At 41.9% G+C, this 21,409-nt stretch overlaps 1 protein-coding gene across 2 annotated transcripts in view; it reads left to right on the forward strand.

The window, feature by feature from the left end:
* The window catches only part of syne3 (spectrin repeat containing, nuclear envelope family member 3), a 44,154-nt gene that overhangs the window by 2,373 nt on the left and 20,372 nt on the right, over positions 1–21,409 (forward strand). For both annotated transcript variants that reach the window (XM_071365398.1, XM_071365400.1), the window contains 6 exons: positions 10,451–10,623; positions 10,951–11,089; positions 11,407–11,577; positions 16,285–16,440; positions 16,650–16,997; positions 19,272–19,408. In XM_071365398.1, the coding sequence (XP_071221499.1) occupies positions 10,451–10,623; positions 10,951–11,089; positions 11,407–11,577; positions 16,285–16,440; positions 16,650–16,997; positions 19,272–19,408 (1,124 nt within the window). The remainder of the gene's footprint in view (positions 1–10,450; positions 10,624–10,950; positions 11,090–11,406; positions 11,578–16,284; positions 16,441–16,649; positions 16,998–19,271; positions 19,409–21,409) is intronic.

Genomic DNA, 21,409 nt, shown 5'->3' on the forward strand with positions numbered 1-21,409 from the left:
TGATACATTTTTACATATACATATAGTTACAGTGGATTTGGAAAGTGTTCAGACCCCTCGACGTTTTCCACATTTTGTTATGTTACAGCCTTATTCTTAAGTTGATTAAATCGTTTTCTACCCCTCAATCTACACACAATACCCCATAATGACAAAGCAAAATAAGGTTTTTAGATTTAAAAAAAAATAATGTAAATGTGATATTTCAGTTTAATTTTTTTTATACATAATAATTCAGACACTTTACTCAGTACTTTGTTGAAGCAACTTTGTCAGCGATTACAGCCTCGAGTCTTCTTGGGTATGATGCTACAAGCTTGGCACACCTGTATTTGGGGAGTTTCTCCCATTCTTCTCTGCAGATCCTCTCAAGCTCTGTCAGGTTGGATGGAGAGCATCTCTGCACAGCTATTTTCAGGTCTCTCCAGAGATGTTTGATCAGGTTCAAGTCCGGGCTCTGGCTGGGCCACTCAAGGACATTCAGAGACTTGCCCTGAAACCACTCCTGCATTGTGTTGGCTGTGTGCTTAGGGTTGTTGTCCTGTTTGAAGGTGAACCGTTGCCCCCAGCCTGAGGTCATGAGCGCTCTGGAGCAGGTTTTCATCAATCTATCCTGACTAGTCTCCCAGGCCCTGCCAATGAAAAACATTCCCACAGCATGATGCTGCCACCACCATGCTTCACCGTATTGATGGTATTGGCCAGGATATGAGCGGTGCCAGCTTTCCTCCAGATGTGACGCTTGACATTCAGGCCGAAGAGTTCAATCTTGGTTTTATCACAATAGAGAATCTTGTTTCTCATGGTCTGAGAGTCCATTAGGTGCCTTTTGGCAAATTCAAAGCGAGCTGTCATGTGGCTTTTTACTCAGGAGGGGCTTCCATCTGGCCACTCTATCATAAAGGCCTGATTGGTGGAGTGCTGCAGAGATGGTTGTCCTTCTGGAAGGCTCTCCCATCTCCACAGAAGATCTTGTCCAATCAATTGAATTTACCACAGGTGGACTCCAATCAAGTTGTAGAAACAGCTCAAAGGTGATTAATGGAACAGGATGCACATGAGCTCAATTTCAAGTCTCATAGCAAAGGGGCTGAAATACTGACGTAAATAAGATATTTCTGTTTTTTATTTTTAATACATTTGTAAACATTCCTAAAAAACAGTTTTTGCTTTGTCATTATGGGGGTTTGTGTGTAGATTGATTTAATCAATTTTAGAATAAGGCCGTAACCAGTGGAGGCTGCTGACGGGAGAACGGCTCATAATAATGGCTGTAACGGAGCAAATGGAATGGCATCGAAACCATAAGTTTGGTGTATTTGATACCATTCCACTGATTCTGCTCCAGTCATTACCATGAGCCATTCTCCCCAATTAAGGTGCCACCAACCTCCTGTGGCTGTAACGTAACATAATGTGGAAAAAAAGTGAACGTGTCTGAATACTTTCCGAATGCACTGTAATTTACCAGATGCTCTTATCACAACATAGTGCGCTCAGACATTTGATACCAATGCAGGCTGAATGGGGGCCACAAAATTGTGAACCACTATGAAGAAAAAAAAATGGTATAGAAAATAATTTTGAAAATACATATTACAGCTTTTGAAAGTATCTTGCATTGGAGATGCAAAATGCATTGGAGTGTAGTTCAGCCCAGTGTAATTCAACATACAAAATACTCACAAATACTCCCAGTCTCTGACCCCAACTCACCACTGACACTGTCTTAGGAGATGCTGTGAGCAAAACTCAGCCCTAACTAACCAGTCATACTCGCTCAGAGGGGAAAGAGGTGAGACCAAACCCTAACTTCCGAACGAGGGTCAAAGACGTGTTTCACACTATTCAGCCAGTCTGAACCATACTGTGCAGGCTCAGATACGTCTTTTCATACTGTCCTTTCCAAAATGGCTGTTATGACTGCCCTCAACCGATCCCTCACCTTTAACTCCTGTAATACAGTAGGACACTGGTATGTGACATCAGAGTCCAGTTTTCCTTTTTCGTTCAGATGCTTCTACCACTCATGCAGTTTCATTGCCCTCGAGGGAAGCTTCTGTATATATATATATTTTTTTTTTATATATACATACATTCAGTTGAAGTCGTAAGTTTACATACACTTAGGTTGGAGTCATGAAAACTCGTTTTTCAACCCCTCGCTTAAACTATAGTTTGTTAAAACAAGAGATTTGTGAAGTTGGTTAGGACATCTACTTTGTGCATGACACACGTAATTTTTCCAACAATTGTTTACAGACAGATTATTTCACTCATAATGGACTGTATCACAATTCCAGTGGGTCAGAAGTTTACATACACTAAGTTGACTGTGCCTTTAAACAGCTTGGAAAATTCCAGAAAATGATGTCATGGCTTTAGAAGCTTCTGATAGGCTAATTGACATCATTTGAGTCAATTGGAGGTGTACTTGTGGATGTGTACTTGTGGATGTATTTCAAGCCCTACCTTCAAACTCAGTGCCTCTTTGCTTGACATCATGGGAAAATCAAAAGAAATCAGCCAAGACTTCAGAAAACAAATTGTATACCTCCACAAATATGATTCATCCTTGGGAGCAATTTCCAAACACCTGAAGGTACCACGTTCATCTGTACAAACAATAGTACGCAAGTATAAACACCATGGGACCATGCACCGTCATACCGCTCAGGAAGGAGACGCGTTCTGTCTCCTAGAGATGAACGTACTTGGGTGCGAGAAGTGCAAATCAATCCCAGAACAATAGCAAAGGACCTTGTGGAGATGTTGGAGGAAACGGGTACAAAAGTGTCAATATCCACAGTAAAACGAGTCCTATATTGACAACCTGAAAGGCCACTCAGCAAGGAAGAAGCCACTGCTCAAAATCAACCATAAAAAAGCCAGACTACAGTTTGCAACTGCACATGGGGACAAAGATCGTACATTTTGGAGAAATATCCTCTGGTCTGATGAAACAAAAATAGAACTGTTTGGCCATAATGACCATCGTTATGTTTGGAGGAAAAAGGGGGACGCTTGCAAGCCGAAGAACACCATCCCATCCGTGAAGCACGGGGGTTGCAGCATCATGTTGTGGGGGTGCTTTGCTGCAGAAGGGACTGGTGCACTTCACAAAATAGAGGGCATCATGAGAAAGGGAAATTATGTGTATATATGGAAGCAACATCTCAAGACATCAGTCAGGAAGTTAAAGCTTGGTCGCAAATGGGTCTTCCAAATGGACAATGACCCCAAGCATACTTCCAAAGTTGTGGCAAAATGGCTCAAGGACTACGAAGTCAAGATATTGGAGTGGCCATCACAAAGCTCTGACCTCATCCTATAGAACATTTGTGGGCAGAACTGAAAAAGCGTGTGCGAGCAAGGAGGCCTACAAACCTGACTCAGTTACACCAGCTCTGTCAGGAGGAACGGGACAGAATTCACCCAACTCATTGTGGGAAGTTTGTGGAAGGCTACCTGAAGTTAAACAATTTAAATGCAATGCTAGCAAATACTAATTGAGTGTATGTAAACTTCTGACCCACTGGGAATCCGATGAAAGAAATAAAAGCTGAAATGAGTAATTCTCTCCTATTATTCTGACATTTCACATTCTTAAAATAAAGTGGTGATCCTAGCTGACCTAAGACACGGAATTTTACTAGGATTAAATGTCAGGAATTGTTAAACTGAGTTTAAATGTATTTGGCTAAGGTGTATGTAAACTTCCGACTTTGATTTTACATACACACACACACTCTCTACTGGTCAAAAGTTTTAGAACACCTACTCATTCAAGGGTTTTTCTTTATTTTTACTACTTTCTACATTGTAGAATAATAGTGAAGACATCAAAACTATGAAATAACACATGGAATCATGTAGAAACCAATTTTCTTTTAAACAAATCAAAATAAATTTTATATTTGAGTCTTCAAGTTGCCATCTTGACAGCTTTGCACACTCTTGGCATTCTCTCAACCAGCTTCCATGAGGTAGTCACCTGGAATGCATTTCAATTAAAGTTTCTAAAAAGTTAATGTGTGGAATTTCGTTCCTCAAAGCCAATCGGCTGTGTTGTGACAAGGTAGGGGTGGATACAGAAGATCGCCCTATTCGGTAAAAGTCCAAGTCCATATTATGGCAAGAACAGCTCAAATAAGCAAAGAGAAATGACAGTCTATCATTACTTTAATACATGAAGGTCAGTCAATCCAGAAAATGTCAAGAACTTTGAAAGTTTCTTCAAGTGCAGTTGCAAAAACCATGAAGTGCTATGATGAAACTGGCTCTCATGAGGACCTCCACAGGAGTGGAAGACCCAGAGTTACCTCTGCTGCAGAGGATAAGTTCATTAGAGTTACTAGCCTCAGAAATTGCAGGCCAAATAAATGCTTCACAGAGTTCAAATAACAGACACATCTCAACATCAACTGTTCAGAGGAGAACACGTGAATCAGGCCTTCATGGTTGAATTGCTGTAAAGAAAACACTACTAAAGGACACCAATAATAAGAAGAGACTTGCTTTGGCCAAGAAACACGAGCAATGGAAATTAGACCAGTGGAAATCTATCCTTTTGGTGTGATGAGTCGAAATTTAATATTTTTGGTTCCAACCTCCGTGTCTTGGTGAGACGCAGAGTAGGTGAACGGATGATCTCTGCATGTGTGGTTCCCACCGTGAAGCACGGAGAAGGAGATGTGATGGTGTGGGGGTGCTTTACTGGTGACACTGTCTGTGATTTATTTAGAATTCAAGGCACACTTAACCAGCATGGCTACCACAGCATTCTGCAGCAATACGCCATCCTATCTGGTTTGCGCTTAGTGGGACTATCATTTGTTTTTCAACAGGACAATGACCCATCACACCTCCAGGCGGCGTAAGGGCTATTTTATGAAGAAGAGTGACGGAGTGCTGCATGAGATGACCTGGCCTCCACAATCCCCCGACCTCAACCAAATTGAGATGGTTTGGGATGAGTCGGACTGCAGAGTGAAGGAAAAGCAGCCAACAAGTGCTCAGCATATGTGGGAACTCCTTCAAGACTGTTGAACAATCATTCCAGGTGAAGTTGGTTGAGAGAATGCCAAGGGTGAGCAATGCTGTCATCAAGACAAAGTGTGGCTATTTGACAAATATAAAATATAGTTGAATCAACCACTTTTTTTTGGTTACTACATGATTCCATATGTGTTATTTAATAGTTTTCATGTCTTCACTATTATTCTACAAAGTAGAATGGAATCATGTAAAACACCTTGTTTGAGTAGATGTTCTAGAACTTTTGGCTGGTAGTGTATATACAGTGGGGAGAACAAGTATTTGATACACTGACGATTTTGCAGGTTTTCCTACTTACAAAGCATGTAGAGGTCTGTAATTTTTATCATAGGTACACTTCAACTGTGAGAGAAGGAATCTAAAACAAAAATCCAGAAAATCACATTGTATGATTTTTAAGTAATTAATTTGCATTTTATTGCATGACATAAGTATTTGATACATCAGAAAAGCAGAACTGAATATTTGGTACAGAAACCTTAGTTTGCAATTACAGAGATCATACGTTTCCTGTAGTTCTTGACCAGGTTTGCACACACTGCAGCAGGGATTTTGGCCCACTCCTCCATACAGACCTTCTCCAGATCCTTCAGGTTTCGGGGCTGTCGCTGGGCAATACGGACTTTCGGCTCCCTCCAAAGATTTTCTATTGGGTTCAGGTCTGGAGACTGGCTAGGCCACTCCAGGACCTTGAGATGCTTCTTACGGAGCCACTCCTTAGTTGCCCTGGCTGTGTGTTTCGGGTCGTTGTCATGCTGGAAGACCCAGCCACGACCCATCTTCAATGCTCTTACTGAGGGAAGGAGGTTGTTGGCCAAGATCTCGCGATACATGGCCCCATCCATCCTCCCCTCAATACGGTGCAGTCGTCCTGTCCCCTTTGCAGAAAAGCATCCCCAAAGAATGATGTTTCCACCTCCATGCTTCACGGTTGGGATGGTGTTCTTGGGGTTGTACTCATCCTTCTATTCCTCCAAACACGGCGAGTGGAGTTTAGAGCAAAAAGCTCTATTTTTGTCTCATCAGACCACATGACCTTCTCCCATTCCTCCTCTGGATCATCCAGATGGTCATTGGCAAACTTCAGACGGGCCTGGACATGCGCTGGCTTGAGCAGGGGGACCTTGCGTGCGCTGCAGGATTTTAATCCATGACGGCGTAGTGTGTTACTAATGGTTTTCTTTGAGACTGTGGTCCCAGCTCTCTTCGGGTCATTGACCAGGTCCTGCCGTGTAGTTCTGGGCTGATGCCTCACATTCCTCATGATCATTGATGCCCCACGAGGTGAGATCTTGCATGGAGCCCCAGACCGAGGGTGATTGACCGTCATCTTGAACTTCTTCCATTTTCTAATAATTGTGCCAACAGTTGTTGCCTTCTCACCAAGCTGCTTGCCTATTGTCCTGTAGCCCATCCCAGCCTTGTACAGGTCTACAATTTATCCCTGATGTCCTTACACAGCTCTCTGGTCTTGGCCATTGTGGAGAGGTTGGAGTCTGTTTGATTGAGTGTGTGGACAGGTGTCTTTTATACAGGTAACGAGTTCAAACAGGTGCAGTTAATACAGGTAATGAGTGGAGAACAGGAGGGCTTCTTAAAGAAAAACTAACAGGTCTGTGAGAGCCGGAATTCTTACTGGTTGGTAGGTGATCAAATACTTATGTCATGCAATAAAATGCAAATTAATTACTTAAAAATCATACAATGTGATTTTCTGGATTTTTGTTTTAGATTCCGTCTCTCACAGTTGAAGTGTACCTATGATAAAAATGACAGACCTCTACATGCTTTGTAAGTAGGAAAACCTGCAAAATCGGCAGTGTATCAAATACTTGTTCTCCCCACTGTAGTTAGGGTTTCAAAGGACCATAAACCTTCCGGTAAATTTCTGGATTTTTTCCGGAAATTGTTCATGGGAAGTTAAGCCCTGGAATTTGGGGAATTTTGTTTAAATTTATAAAAAGTTGGCATATAACAGTGAACCTTTTTTTTGTGGGACACATATAAGGCAATTCTAGGTCTTTTGGCATATTTTGGTTAAACTATCCCCATTTCAATGGAATTTCATCCTTCTGCATGCACAGTGCATGCTTCCATCACATGTACAGCTGATTCTCAAGATCTTGCACACTAATGCGATGCTATTGAGCCCACACTACTACACTGTCTGAGCCAAGGTTTACATTCTTTATGGTAAGTTGTGAGTACAATACTGGGTGGGGTGAAAATATTTTATGATATAATTTTTTTGTTAACTTGTAAATAGTAGCCTACAGCAAAGTGTGATTAAATCATTTCTAACTTGTTAACAATTTCTGCTAGTTCATTTTTGCTACCATGTAGGTTTTAGCTTGCTTGAGCCTGCAAACTGAGAAGTGTTAATTCACCTGTTTCCATACATGTTTAATTTTAAAACATTTTATCTTACAAAGGAGTTGTTTAATCTAACTGCTTAACTATTTATCTGTATGTGGATTTGTATTTTGAATTTTTTTACTGCCACAGACACTATCTGATGTGGAGACATTTCACTGCAGCTAATGTAGAAGGAAAAGCTGCGTACATTTGCAGATACTGTGCCAAATCATATGTGAAGAATGCAACAAAGATGCAGAATCATCTGGCCAAGTGCACAAAGTTTCCTTAGCACTCACAACATGCAACATCTGACAAAAGTCCCTCTACTTCTATTCGAAGTGAAAATGATGAATCAGACACCTTATCGATAGCAACAGCTCATGGTCCTCCTGAAATCAGAAGTTTTTTTGACTCAATGGAGGAACTTAGTCAGATAAATGCTGATAAATGTCTTGCTCGAGTTGTGTATGCAACTGGTTCACCTCTGATGCTCACAGGCAATGTGTATTGGAAGATATTTCTGAATGTTCTTTGCCCAGCATACACCCCTCCAACCAGACATGCTTTATCTACTCATTTGCTGGATGCAGAGTTCAACAGAGTTCAAGTGAAGGTCAAGCAAATCATAGAGAAAGCAGACTGTATTGCAATCATCGCTGATGGGTGGTCAAATGTTCGTGGGCAAGGAATAATTAACTACATCATCTCCACCCCTCAACCAGTATTCTACAAGAGCACAGACACACCGGTCTCTACATTGCAGATGAGCTGAAGGCAGTCATCAATGACCTTGGACCACAGAAGGTATTTGCACTGGTGACAGACAATGCTGCGAACATGAAGGCTGCTTGATCTGAAGTGGATGAGTCCTACCCTCACATCACACCCATTGTCTGTGCTGCTCATGTTCATGAAAACAATGGATACACTCTACAAGAGAGGCAAGGAAATGGTTAGGTATGTGACGGGTCATCAAGATATAGCAGCAATCTACCTCACCAAGCAAAGTGAGAAGAATAAGGGCACCATATTGAAGCTGCCCAACACCCGTTGAAGTGGTGTTGTCATCATGTTTGACAGTCTCCTGGAGGGGAGGAGTCTCTCCAAGAAATGGCCATATCACAGTCTGCCGATATGGACAGCCCCATCAAGAGGATCCTCCTGGATGATGTATTTAGGGAGAGAGTGGTAAGCAGCCTGAAACCTATAGCGGATTGAGGGTGACAATGCCATCCTGTCTGATGTTCAGACTCTGCTTGCAGATGTAAGAGAAGAAATCCGTACTGCCCTGCCCACTTCACTGTTGCTCCAAGCAGAGGAAACTGCAGTTCTGAAATACAACAAAAAGCGTGAAGACTTCTGCCTGAAGCCCATACATGCCGCAGCGTACATGTTGAACCCCAAGTATGCTGGCAAGAGCATCCTGTCTGGTGCAGAGATCAACAAGGCCTATGGTGTCATCACTACCGTGTCTCACCACCTTGGCCTGGATGAGGGCAAGGTTCTTGGCAGTCTGGCAAAGTACACTTCCAAGAAAGGGCTTTGGGATGGAGATGCAATATGGCAGTCGTGCCAACATATCTCATCAGTCACCTGGAGGAATGGACTTCTTTCCCTTGTTGCCTCCATCATCCTCCAAATCCCACCAACATCAGCCGCCTCAGAGCGCAACTGGTCCTTGTTTGGGATCACACACACCAAAGCATGCAACAGGCTGACCAATACAAGGGTTGAAAAATTGTTGGCCATCCAGGAAAATTTGAGGCTTTTTGAGCCAGACAGCGAGCCATCCTCAAGGTTGTTAAGTGACAGTGAAGATGAGGCCTCAGAGTCTGATGTTCAAGAGGTGGACATTGAGGAGGTCCAGGGAGAAGACATGGAAGCCTGAGAGGAAGACAACCAATTTGGGATGTATCGCATCCCACAACCGTCCCAGACTGTTTGGAATTTGTATTTCTCGCACAGAATAGAATAGGTCGACTTTTGTACTATGGGGGATAGTAGATTGACATAGGCTACTTCTTTTGCTGTTCGTTAGGCCTACTCATCTTGTTGGCTGATGAAAAGTAAATGTGGACAGTTCTTCCAATATCTTCAATATGCACCTTGGAATTGGATAAGGACGCACGCAGTTGCATCCCCGATGTATCTGTCTTCACTTGTAGCCTGTGAGAAAGACCCGATCACGTGATTGAGAGTCTTGTGAGAGATGCTTCAGATTGCGCAGCACTCCGGGCCGCAAAAGGCATGGATTTTTTTAGGCTGCGTTACAGACACAAAGGGGATGGGGCTGTGAAATTCGAGGCATTATCAAGTGCTTCTCAAATTGTGAATGAGAGACTATTGGAGTGTGTACAGCTTGCGCAAAAAACAAAGCCGAGCTCATGCCTTTTCAAGATACTTTTTTCAAATCATCATTAGTCTCATCATGCAGCCTTACAATGTATTAAAATCTAAACATATAGCCCAATGTTTGTAGAACACCTAAAATTACATAACTATAAATTGAGCATATAGGAGTACCTATTTGTTAACCGCTCAACACAGAATAGCCGTATGTGCGCACTCCCTCATATAATTTGGAGAACATATAAATATTTTATTCAGCTTTGTTAAATTTTTATACTTATAATTATAAGCAAATCTTGTCTGCTAAATGAACTACTGTAGTGTAGCACACAGCCATTTGGCATTGCCAGATCAGGACCTAACATAAGGACAACTTAGAGTATGCTATTATTTTCTTCTGAAATAGACTACATTTTCTTCATATCATGTTTCTTTAGACCTGTCTAAAATAAATAGTGGATTTATTGTGAAGTTGTAGGCTATATTACATGGATTTATTAGACTTAAAAAAAAAAATGCCTTGTAGCCTGTGTGGAAGCCAGAAGATGCTTAATGTTTGTTTATTTGCTTGACAATCACCGGCTGACAATTTCGTGATCGCCATAACCCTATGCTTGACCACATGATCTGTCAGCCCAAAATTCATGATCTCATCAAGCATCTCCTGTGTGTTATTGGTGGACAGAAAATCCACGAGTCTGAGCATGAGGGTCGCGTGAAGGTGGACATGGTGCTGGTGGCTGCCGAGGTCTTACTGCAGAACGGAGACCAGGAGACCAGGAGCAAAACCCACGCCAGACTCAAAGAGCTCAAAGCATCATGGGAGGAGACCTGCACCTTCATAATCCACTGCCACAGGTAGCTAACCCACGACCCCTCTGACTTTCCATGACCTCCAATGACTTCTGTGGCAGCTGAAAAGGGCAGGTCAATTACTATGTCTCCTTTTAAAAAGGAATTGCCATGAGTTTTGTCTGTCACATCAGCAAATATTACACACCCATGGATAATGTATGCATGAGGGAATACATTCTATTCGTTCAGTTAAAAATATTTGATTGTTAATGGCATGGCAGAAGGCCTTGTTTTTGTTTAGGCCATATCAACACCATTTTCTAAGGTCTGTCTTTGTTTTTCTATGGTCGACATTTACTCTTCAACCCACCCTACTACTCTCTTTCCCAGCCGGATAGAGTGGGTGTGGCTGCACTGGAGTGAGTACCTGAAGGCGCACGAGGAGGTTGAGATGTGGCTGGTCCGCATGCGCCGCAGTCTGGAGCCGGAGGTGGAACTACAGCTGGGGGTGAAGGAGAAACTGTGGCAGGTGAGCGGACACACCTGACACTGGCCTGGGTGTCAACAATGGTAATGTCTATGTTTAGCCAGTCTGGAAACTCTCTAGAGTGTGAGTGAAGAGGGTAGGCCGTTTTTCCAACGGATACTGAATATAGCCCAACTGTACTGCCATATTTTGAGTCTGGCTGTTTGGTCATAAGAAATAATAAACCTAGCTACATCAAGCTAGCCTTCAAATGCTGCCAATCATTCCTATAGAGCGCGCATAAACCGATGCACACAGTAGCTAACTTGTGTGTCTTCCAGGTAGAAAGTATATAATGTAATCTAATGTGTGTGTTCCAGGTGGACCACCAGCATGTCTTGCTGAGTGACGTACAGAGCCAGGCACTGCTGTTGGAGAGGCTGTTGGATGAGGCTGCAGCGCTGCACAACCGTACCCAGGACCCCAGTGTGGACCAGGAGGCACAGGAGCGACTGCAAGAGGCATACAACAGCATACGGGACAGGGCTGAGGTGTGTGTGTGCAGTTTAATGGAGGCTTTCTGATGACTCGTACAAAATCTCCATCTATTCCCTCGAATTCTCTGCACAAATCTCAAGCTAGCATTCCTGTAATGAGCTTCGAGGCCTTAACGGGTCCAAAAAGTAGGACCCATTCCCGAAATGGACCTGGGGCTTTCTCACTCGGAACGAATATGCATGAATAAATGTGTTTAAATATAGAGACCCGTTCCGAACGGACCCGAAGAATACTAGACCTGGTCGGATCCAGACCCGGGCCGATCAGAGTGAGGGAAGCAGCAGAAAAGTTCCTTTTTAAGATACATTATTAACTTCTTATGGCTGAGATCCCGTTAACAGGATCGACTTGACAACAGCCAGTGAAATTGCAGGGCACCAAATTCAAACAACAGAAATCTCATAAATAAAATTCCTCAAACATATAAGTATTTTACACCATTTTAAAGATAAACTTGTTGTTAATCCTACCACAGTGTCCGATTTCAAAAAGGCTTTACGACGAAAGCACACCATCTGATTATGTTTGGTCAGTACCTAGTCACAGAAAAACACAGCCATTTTTCCAGCCAAAGAGAGGAGTCACAAAAAGCAGAAATAGAGATTAAATGAATCACTAACCTTTGATCTTCATCAGATGGCACTCATAGGACTTCATGTTACACAATAAATGTATGTTTTGTTCGATAAAGTTAATATTTATATCCAAAAATCTTAGTTTACATTGCGCGTTATGTTCAGTAATGTTTTGCCTCCAAAACATCCAGTGATTTTGCAGAGAGCCACATCAATTTACAGGAATACTCATCATAAATGCTGATGAAAATACAAGTGTTATGCATGGAACTTTAGATAAACTTCTTAATGCAACCGCTGTGTCAGATTTCAAAAAAACTTTACGGAAAAAGCACACCATGCAATAATCTGAGTACGGCGCTCAGACACAAAAACAACCCATACAGGTACCCGCCATGTTGTGGAGTCAACAGAAGTCAGAAATAGCATTATAAATATTCACTTACCTTTGATCTTCATCAGAATGCACTCCCAGGAATCCCAGTTCCACAAAAAAGTCCATAATTTATGTCCAAATACCTCCTTTTTGTTCGCGCGTTTAGTTAAAAAATCCAAATTCACGATGCGCAGGCACACTTAGTCCAGACGAAAAGTCAAAATATTCCATTACAATTCGTAGAAACATGTCAAACGATGTATAAAATCAATCTTTAGGATGTTTTTAACATAAATCTTCAATAATGTTTCAACTGGAGAATTCCTTTGTCTTTAGAAAGGAGAAGGAACACAGCTACCTCTCACGGGAGCGCGCCTGAGTGAGCTCATGGCACTCTGCCAGACACCTGGTTGAAACCTCTCATTCCCTCATCCTTCACAGTAGAAGCCTGAAACAAGGTTCTAAAGACTGTTGACATCTAGTGGAAGCCTTAGGAAGTGCAATATGACCCCATAGACACTGTATATTGGATAGGCAAACCTACAAACCTCAGATTTCCCACTTCCTGGTTGGATTTTTTCTCTGGTTTTTGCCTGCCATATGAGTTCTGTTATACTCACAGACATCATTCAAACAGTTTTAGAAACTTCAGAGTGTTTTCTATCCAAATCTAGTAGCAGGCAGTTTACTCTGTATGTAGGCTACTGTGAGTGTGAGCAAGTGACATGGTGAGCAGGGAGGACGGAAAGAGAGTCGAGAGCCCGCAACCAACCAAGCCGACTCGCGCTATAGGAGACTAATAGCTGCCATAGCTAGGTTATTTATCATCAAATATGATTACCTGTCTTGACTGCATTAAAACTGGAGAAGCTAGTTAAGCTAGCTAATGTTAGCTAGCTAGGCTAATGGAGGCATGCGCTTTCTCATCCTACACAGTTACAAACAAGAATAACTCCATTCAAAATATTAAGTAGCAGTCTACCTGTTGGCTCTCGGTTGTTGTAGCCTATCCTTCTTCCTTTTTTAACATTTAATTGTCATTTTAATTCCATTTTCCATTGATTAGATGTCTAACTCTTGCCACACATGTAGGCTCTATGACTGTAGCCTATTGCCACTTTGATGATTAGCCAACAACAACAATAAGCTACACGTGCCACTGTCGTGAAAAGCAAGAGCAGCAGCAAAAAATGATTACATCTATTTCTCTCTACTGCAGCAGTCACGTTCGGACCTGTACTAGTCCATCCGGACAAGTCAATTAAAATTACACATACCCGAAATCCATTACTGTCATATCTGACCCAGATCCGTGATATTATTTAGAATTTTGGATCTGGACCAGGGTAGGCTATATAGCGAACACAATAGAATGATCGAAACCATGTTGCTGTTATTGAGTGGTATTATTTCCATCCAGACAGACAGGCTGCAGGGTACAGTAACTAACTTCTAGGTTCTCAGAGTCGAGTAACTTGAGTCTCTGAGCGTTGTTGGTGAATATTCTTCAATTTGTGCCGAGCTTCTTTTGTTGTGTACGTCCTTTTTTATTTTTCTGTAGTCACACAATCAAGGCAATGCCGTTCCTGTTTCTTTCTGTTTCATCTAGGTCTTTGAAACATCTTACAGTCCACAACGGTCCTCTCCTCTCCCTGTCTATCTCTACTTTCAAAGGGAACAGGCTTTCGGTGCTCCTCGCCCGTTTGAACATGCTTAGCTCATGGCAGAGCTGTGCGTTTGGTCCAAAGGGGGAATATCATTCTAATGATTTATATTCTCTTTTATATGGAGGTTGTTGCTCAAAAGAGGAGAACATTTGTTCCCCTACTCTTTGAAAGGAGCTAGAACTATCTAGTTCTACAATGCCTTCAGAAAGTATTCACACCCCTTGACTTTTCTACATTTTGTTGTTACAAAGCGGGATTACATTGGATTTAATTGTCACTTTTTGTCAACGATCTACACAACATACTCTGTCAAAGTGGATAAAAAAGCATTTTGTAAAGAATTTATGAAAAATTAAACACTAATAGATCTTGACTAGATATACGTATTCAAACCCTCTGAGTCAATACATGTTAGAATCACCTGTGGCAGCGATTACAGCTGTGAGTCTTTCTGGGTAAGTCTCTAAGAGCTTTCCACACCTGGGTTGTGAAACATTTGCCCGTTTTATTATTTTCTAAATTGTTCAATCTCTGTCAAGTTGATTGTTGATCATTGCTAGACAACCGTTTTCAGGTCTTGATTTTCAATTAGATTTCAGTCAAAACTGTAACTAGGCCACTCAGGAACATTCACTGTCTTCTTGGTAAGAAACTCCAGTGTAGGTTTGACCTTGTGTTTTAGGTTATTGTCCTGCTGAAAGGTGAATTAATCTCCCAGTGTCTGGTGGAAAGCAGACTGAACCAGACTTTCCTCTAGGATTTTGCCTGTGCTTACCCGCTTTGCGTCTTTTTTTTATCCTGAAAAACTAACCAATCCTTAATGATTACAAATATACCCATAACATGATGCAGCCACCACTACTGTGCTTGAAAATATAGAGCGTGGTAATGTTGTAATGTGTTGGCACTTGTTGCATGTTTTGGAATAGTTTTATCTGTACAGGCTTCCTTCTTCTCACTCTGTCTATTAGGTTAGTATTGTGAAGTAACTACAATTTTGTTGATCCATCCTCAGTTTTCTCTTATCACAGCTATTAAACTCTTAACTGTTTTAATCCCTGAGCAGTCTCCTTCCGCTCCGGTGACTGAGTTAGGAAGGATGCCTGTATGTTTGTCGTGACTGGGTGTATTAATACACCATCCACAGTGTAATGAAGAACTTCACCACGCTCAAAGGGATATTCAATGTTTGTTTTTTACATTTTTTACACATCTACCAATCGGTGCCCTCTCTTTGTGAGTCATTGGAAAACCTCCCTGGTCTTTGAGGTTGAGTCTGTTTGAAATTCATTGCTCGACTGAGCGCAGCGGTCTAAGACACTGCATCTCAGTGCTAGAGGTGTCACTACAGACCCTGGTTTGATTCCAGGCCGTCATTGTCAATAAGAGTTTGTTCTTAACTGTCTTAAATAAAGGTTAAACACCTCTTCTTTTTTTTATAATTCAAAAATCATGTTAAACACTTATCGCCCACAGAGTGAGTCCATGCAACTTATTATGTGAATTGTTAAGCACGTTTTTACTCCTGAACTTATTTAGGCTTGCCATAACAAAAGGGTTCAGACATTTTTAGCTTTTTATTTTTAATGAATTTGTAAAAATGTCAAACATAATTCCACATTAACATCATGGGTTATTGTGTGTAAGCCAGTGACATGAAATCTAAATATAATCCATTTTAAATTCAGGCTGTAACACAACAAAATGTGGAAAAAGTAAAAGGGTGTGAATACTTTCTGAAGGCACTGTAAGCTAATGGGCCCTCACTGAATACGATTCTATTCTACCATTCACCAAGTACATCAATGGGGTTTCCTTTATTCAAAGCAATATGCGTGTTCTGTATCTACTGCATATTGATACGGTTTTCTTTCATTTTATTATTATCCCTGTCTGTAGCTCTGTTATTATAGACCATTTGCCGTTGCTTTTTCTAAAAGTTTTCTTGCAATGTTTTCATCTTATCTTTTAAACTACAGAATGTAGGAACATGCCATTTTCACTTACTGTATGTAGGCCCTGGTATGCTGCTGGAGATGATGAATATGAGCGTTAAAAAGTGGTGGATTTCCCCTTCAACAGGAGAGGCTGTCAGTGCTGCAGAAGATAGCTGAAGAGCACCAGATTTACCAGAGCTACGTCCTAAAGTTCCAGGCCTGGCTGGTGTCCAAGGCTAAGGAGCTGAACACACTTACAGAGACAGAGGACACAGCCGAGAACCATCTCCAAGCCCTACAGGTGAGAGTAGTACACCCTAGTTATACGACTCCTGGGAGGGACAGATGAGCGTTCACTCTAGTCACATTTTCTTTTTGCCGTAAAAAAAACAACAAAAATAAAACATTGTTTTACTGTAAAGTTTGTTGTTATTTTAAGTGCACTTTGAATTAAGTTTGAGAAGGGTGGAGAATCGTGACGCAGCATAACTCTCCTCTCCCCTCTGTCAGACCCTGGATGACAGTGTGGTCAGTGAGGAGCGGACGCTGCAGCACATCGAGGGCATGGCGGAGGCAGTGCGGGCCAACACGTCGCCCGGGGGGGTGGAGGTGGTGGAGGAGGAGGTGGAGGAGCTTCGTCTGGCCTGGCAGAGGCTCCGACAGAGCCTGTGTGAGGCTGGGGAGGGCCTGAGGAGCAGCCTAGACTCTCAGAGCCAGTACCAGAGCCGCTGCCAGCGCCTGGGGGAGGACATCGCGCAGCTCCAGGCCCTGCTTCACAGACTGACCAGAGACCTGGAGACAGCCAGGGAGGGAGACAGGACCGAGGAACAGATGGTTGGGCAGTGGAGGAAGTACACGGTGGGCTTTATACACACTCTCTGTCTCTCTCTCGTTCTCATTTTCTCTCTCTCGCTAGCTCTCTTCCTAATTTAATTTCCTTGTTGTCTACCTCTCGCTCTCCAGTCTTCCCTCTGCCTTCCTTTTTACCCTTTCTCTCTTCCACTCTTATCTCCTTCCCCTTACTTGTTCTTTGCTTTCTTTTTCTCTTTCAGTGTCTCTGTCAATTTCGCTCCTCAACCCAAGGCTTACAGCTTTAGTTACTAGCTACAATAAGGGTCTGACACGGCACGGGCAGTTGCTCTAACTATTACCTTGCAGGAATTGGCCCTCTGGCTACATGCCTGGGAGAGGTGTGGTGGAGATGACATAGAAGATAATGGTTGTGGGATGGTATTGTATCCTCACAGTCAAAACGTACCTGTTGTGGGGCAGGTTCCCACAGTTTATGGATTTATTTGTATTGATTGTCTGAAGTGGCTTCATTCCTCTTCTAATCTCCTTCAATTCACTGATGTCAATGAATTGGACAGGTGCAAGGAAATGCCTACATAGGCTTTCAATACATTGCTTTTACCTGTCCTGTGTTTTCAGATCAGATCATAGGGTTCTGGTGAAAAGTAGTGCACTATGTAGGGAAAGTTGCTGTTTCTCAAAAAGGTTATTGGAAAATGTATTGCGCCATTCTATTTCTTACAGTATGTTTCTCATTTAGCAAAAAAGGTAAGAAGAAAATAGATTTAGAAAATAAAGTTATTGGAAATGTTTTAATTCCAAGATAGCTAAACCCTCAGGGCAGTGAGAGGAAAAAGCTCATGAAAGCAATTCAATGTTTAATTCACTCTCAAATTTGAGATTATTATTTAATTATTTTATACCCAAGAACATGTTTTAGAACAGTAATCTCAGTATGAAATATGCTAACATGATTGCCATTGCTAGCTAGATAGTTAGCTAAAATGGTTGCCAAGCAACACACATCTTTAATAAGAGGATATTTCAGAAGTTTGTAAGAAAATCCTTAAATCTTAAAATATTGTAGAGGAATTGCACTTACCTTATGAAGTTTCTTTTTTCTTAAGAAGCATCTTCATTTTTTGCGTAAGAAGTGTTTTGTGAATCTAGACCCAGGGGTCTCCAACAGGTAAATTGTGAGCTACCAGTAGCTCGTGGCCCAGTAGCTTGCCAATAAATTCTGTCTTTTTTTTCACATGTTCCATTGCAAACTCTCTCATAATATCAAAGCTACATTGACATTATCCCACCCCTGGTTAGCCACTATTGCCTTAAAAAGCCAAATGTAACACAATATCTGTCAATTAATTTCCAGAAATATTGCCCATCTCTCTGTTTGGTGTGCACATTTGTCTATCACTCTGTATGTAGCCATTTAAGCGATGCTAATGATAACCATCTTGTGGGTAGACAGACTTTCCCCCAAAACCTTATAATGTTAACCGCAAAGTAGTTTTACCTGACAGAACAATATCAAGATTATTTGTATCAATTGGGTGGGGGTTGTTTTGAAAACTCTGCCATGACGTGCTGCAGCAAAATTGGGTTGTTCAATAACACATCCTGTATTGTCTAAGGGTGTAGGCCTAACCGCAGGAACATCGCCAGACCGAAACATTTCTCTCGACTTCAAAAATGGTCTTCTGATGTGATTTAAGCATTGACATGGACATCCATTTTCATTGTTTCTCTATGAATAATTGTAATATTGAGGATAAAAAACCTCAAAAACCAGGAAAAATAAAACCCCCTTAGAGTTGTTGATTAACCATTATTTTACCAGGTGTATTGACAAAATGTATTGTACACCAAGGACCCATGGAAGAGTAGTGGAGAAGAGATTATTTATTTTATTTTAAAATGAGTAGCTCGCAATGTTTCAATTTGTAAAAGTAGCTCTCATCCTAGAAAAGTTGAGAAACCCCTGGTCTAGAAAAATCCACTTAACCAATTACAGCTCAGAGGCCACTTTGTGCCTGCTTCTTTCATTCCACTGAGGTGAATTTCACCCTTGTCAACGAGGATTGCAATAGTGGTTTAAAATTGTTTGACATTAACGTGAATTATGTCAAATTTAAACATTTTCTCTTCTATGGGAGAAAGATCTTGTATAACAGTTTAACTCTGGCACTAAGGAGGAAATTAAGTTAGTGTTTATCACGTTTGGTTGTTGGTGTGTGTTTTGTGTGTAGAGAGCGAGTTGCCAGGTGCCCAGGCTGGTCTCTGTGATAGGTTTTTAAACAATTGTTCTTATTTTCCCTTTTGGTATTCCCCTCTCAGAATGTCCGGAATACTCTGTCAGCAGAGGAATCCCAGGTGGAGAACCTCAAGGCCCAGCTTAAAGAACTATTCCGCTTTTCCCAAGATTCCCGGCATCTCTCTGATGACGTCCTGGCTGTGGTGAAGGAGCACCAGAGGTGAGTGGACACTCCGAGCACATCACAGTGTAGAAGAAGAGTGACGATGGAGAGAAAGATGCTTTTTAAGATTTATGAGAATTTTCCAAAACAGTGTGAAACAAATATAAAAATATATATATTTCAGATTCTTCAAAGTAGCCACACTTTGCCTTGATGACAGCTTTGCACACTCTTGGCATTTTCTCAACCAGCTTCACCTGGGATGCTTTTCCAACAGTCTTGAAGGAGTTCCCACATATGCTGAGCACTTGTTGGCTGCTTTTCCTTTACTCTGCAGTCCAACTCATCCCAAACCATCTCAATTTGGTTGAGCTCCAGGGATTGTGGAGGCCAGGTCATGTGATGCAGCACTCATCACTCTCCTTCTTGGTCAAATAGCCCTTAAACAACCTGGTTAAGTGTGCCTTGAATAATAAAAAATTGCTGATGGTGTCACCAGCAAAGCACCATCACACCACCACCTCCATGCTTCACAGTGGGAACCACACATGCGGAGATCATTCGTTCACATATTCTGCGTTTCACAAAGACACGGCGCTTGGAACCAAAAATCTCACATTTGGATTCATCATACCAAAGTACAGATTTCCACCGGTCTAATGTCCATTGCTCGTGTTTCTTTGCCCAAGCAAGTCTCTTCTCCTTATTGGTGTCCTTTTAGTAGTGGTTTCTTTGCAGCAATTCGACCATGAAGTCCTGATTCACGCAGTCTCCTCTGAACAGTTGATGTTGAGATGTGTCTGTTACCTGAACTCTATGAAGCATTTATTTGGGCTGCAATCTGAGGTGAAGTTAACTCTTAACTTTTCCTCTGCAGCAGAGGTAACTCTGGGTCTTCCTTTCCTTTGGCGGTCCTCATGAGAGCCAGTTTCATCATAGCGCTTGATGGTTTTTGCGACTGCACTTGAAGAGCGTTCAAAGTTCTTGACATTTTCTGGATTGACTGACCTTCATGTATTAAAGTAATGATAGACTGTCATTTCTCTTTGCTTATTTGAGCTGTTCTTGCCATAATATGGACTTGGACTTTTACCGAATAGGGCGATCTTCTGTATCCACCCCTACCTTGTCACAACACAGCCGATATGCTCAAACGCATTAAGGAAAGAAATTCCACAAATGAACTTTTAACAAGGCACACCTGTTCATTGAAATGCATTCCAGGTGACTTCCTCATGAAGCTGGTTGAGAGACTGCCAAGAATGTGCAAAGCTATCATCAAGGCAAAGGGTGGCTACTTTGAAGAATCTCAAATATAAAATATATTTTGATTTGTTGAACACTTTTTTTGGTTACATGATCTGTTATTTCATAATTTTGATGTTTTCACTATTATTATTATACAATGTAGAAAATAATAAAAATAAAGAAAAACCCTTGAATGAGTAGGTGTGTCCACACTTTTGATGGTACTCTAAATACAAAAGTATCTGGACACCCCTTCAAATTAGTGGATTCCACTATTTCAGCCATACCCGTTGCTGACAGGTGTATAAAATCGAGCACACAGCCATGCAATCTTCGTAGACACACATTGGCAGTAGAATGGCTTTACTGAAGAGCTCAGTGACTTTCATTGTGGCACAGACATAGGATGCCACCTTTCCAATAAGCAGTTAGTCAAATTCCTGCCCTGCTAGAGCTGCCCGGGTCAACTGTAAGTGCTGTTGTTGTGAAGTGGAAATGTCTAGGAGCAGCAACGGCTCAGCCGCGAAGTAGTAGGCCACACAAGCTCACAGAACAGGACCACCGAGTGCTGAAGCACGTTACGGGTAATAATCTGTCCTCTGTTGCAACACTCACTACCGATTTCCAAACTGCCTCTGGAAGCAACGTCAACACTAACTGTTTGTCGGGAGCTTCATGAAATTAGTTTCCATGGCCGAGCAGCCGTACACAAGCCTAAGATCACCATACGCAATGCCAAGCATCGGCTAGAGTGGTGTAAAGCTCGGTGGCATTGGACTCTGGAGCAGTGGAAACGTGCTCTCTGGAGTG

This window comes from Salvelinus alpinus, chromosome 25 (genome assembly GCF_045679555.1).
Source record: "Salvelinus alpinus chromosome 25, SLU_Salpinus.1, whole genome shotgun sequence".
Classification (NCBI taxonomy): Eukaryota; Metazoa; Chordata; class Actinopteri; order Salmoniformes; family Salmonidae; genus Salvelinus; species Salvelinus alpinus.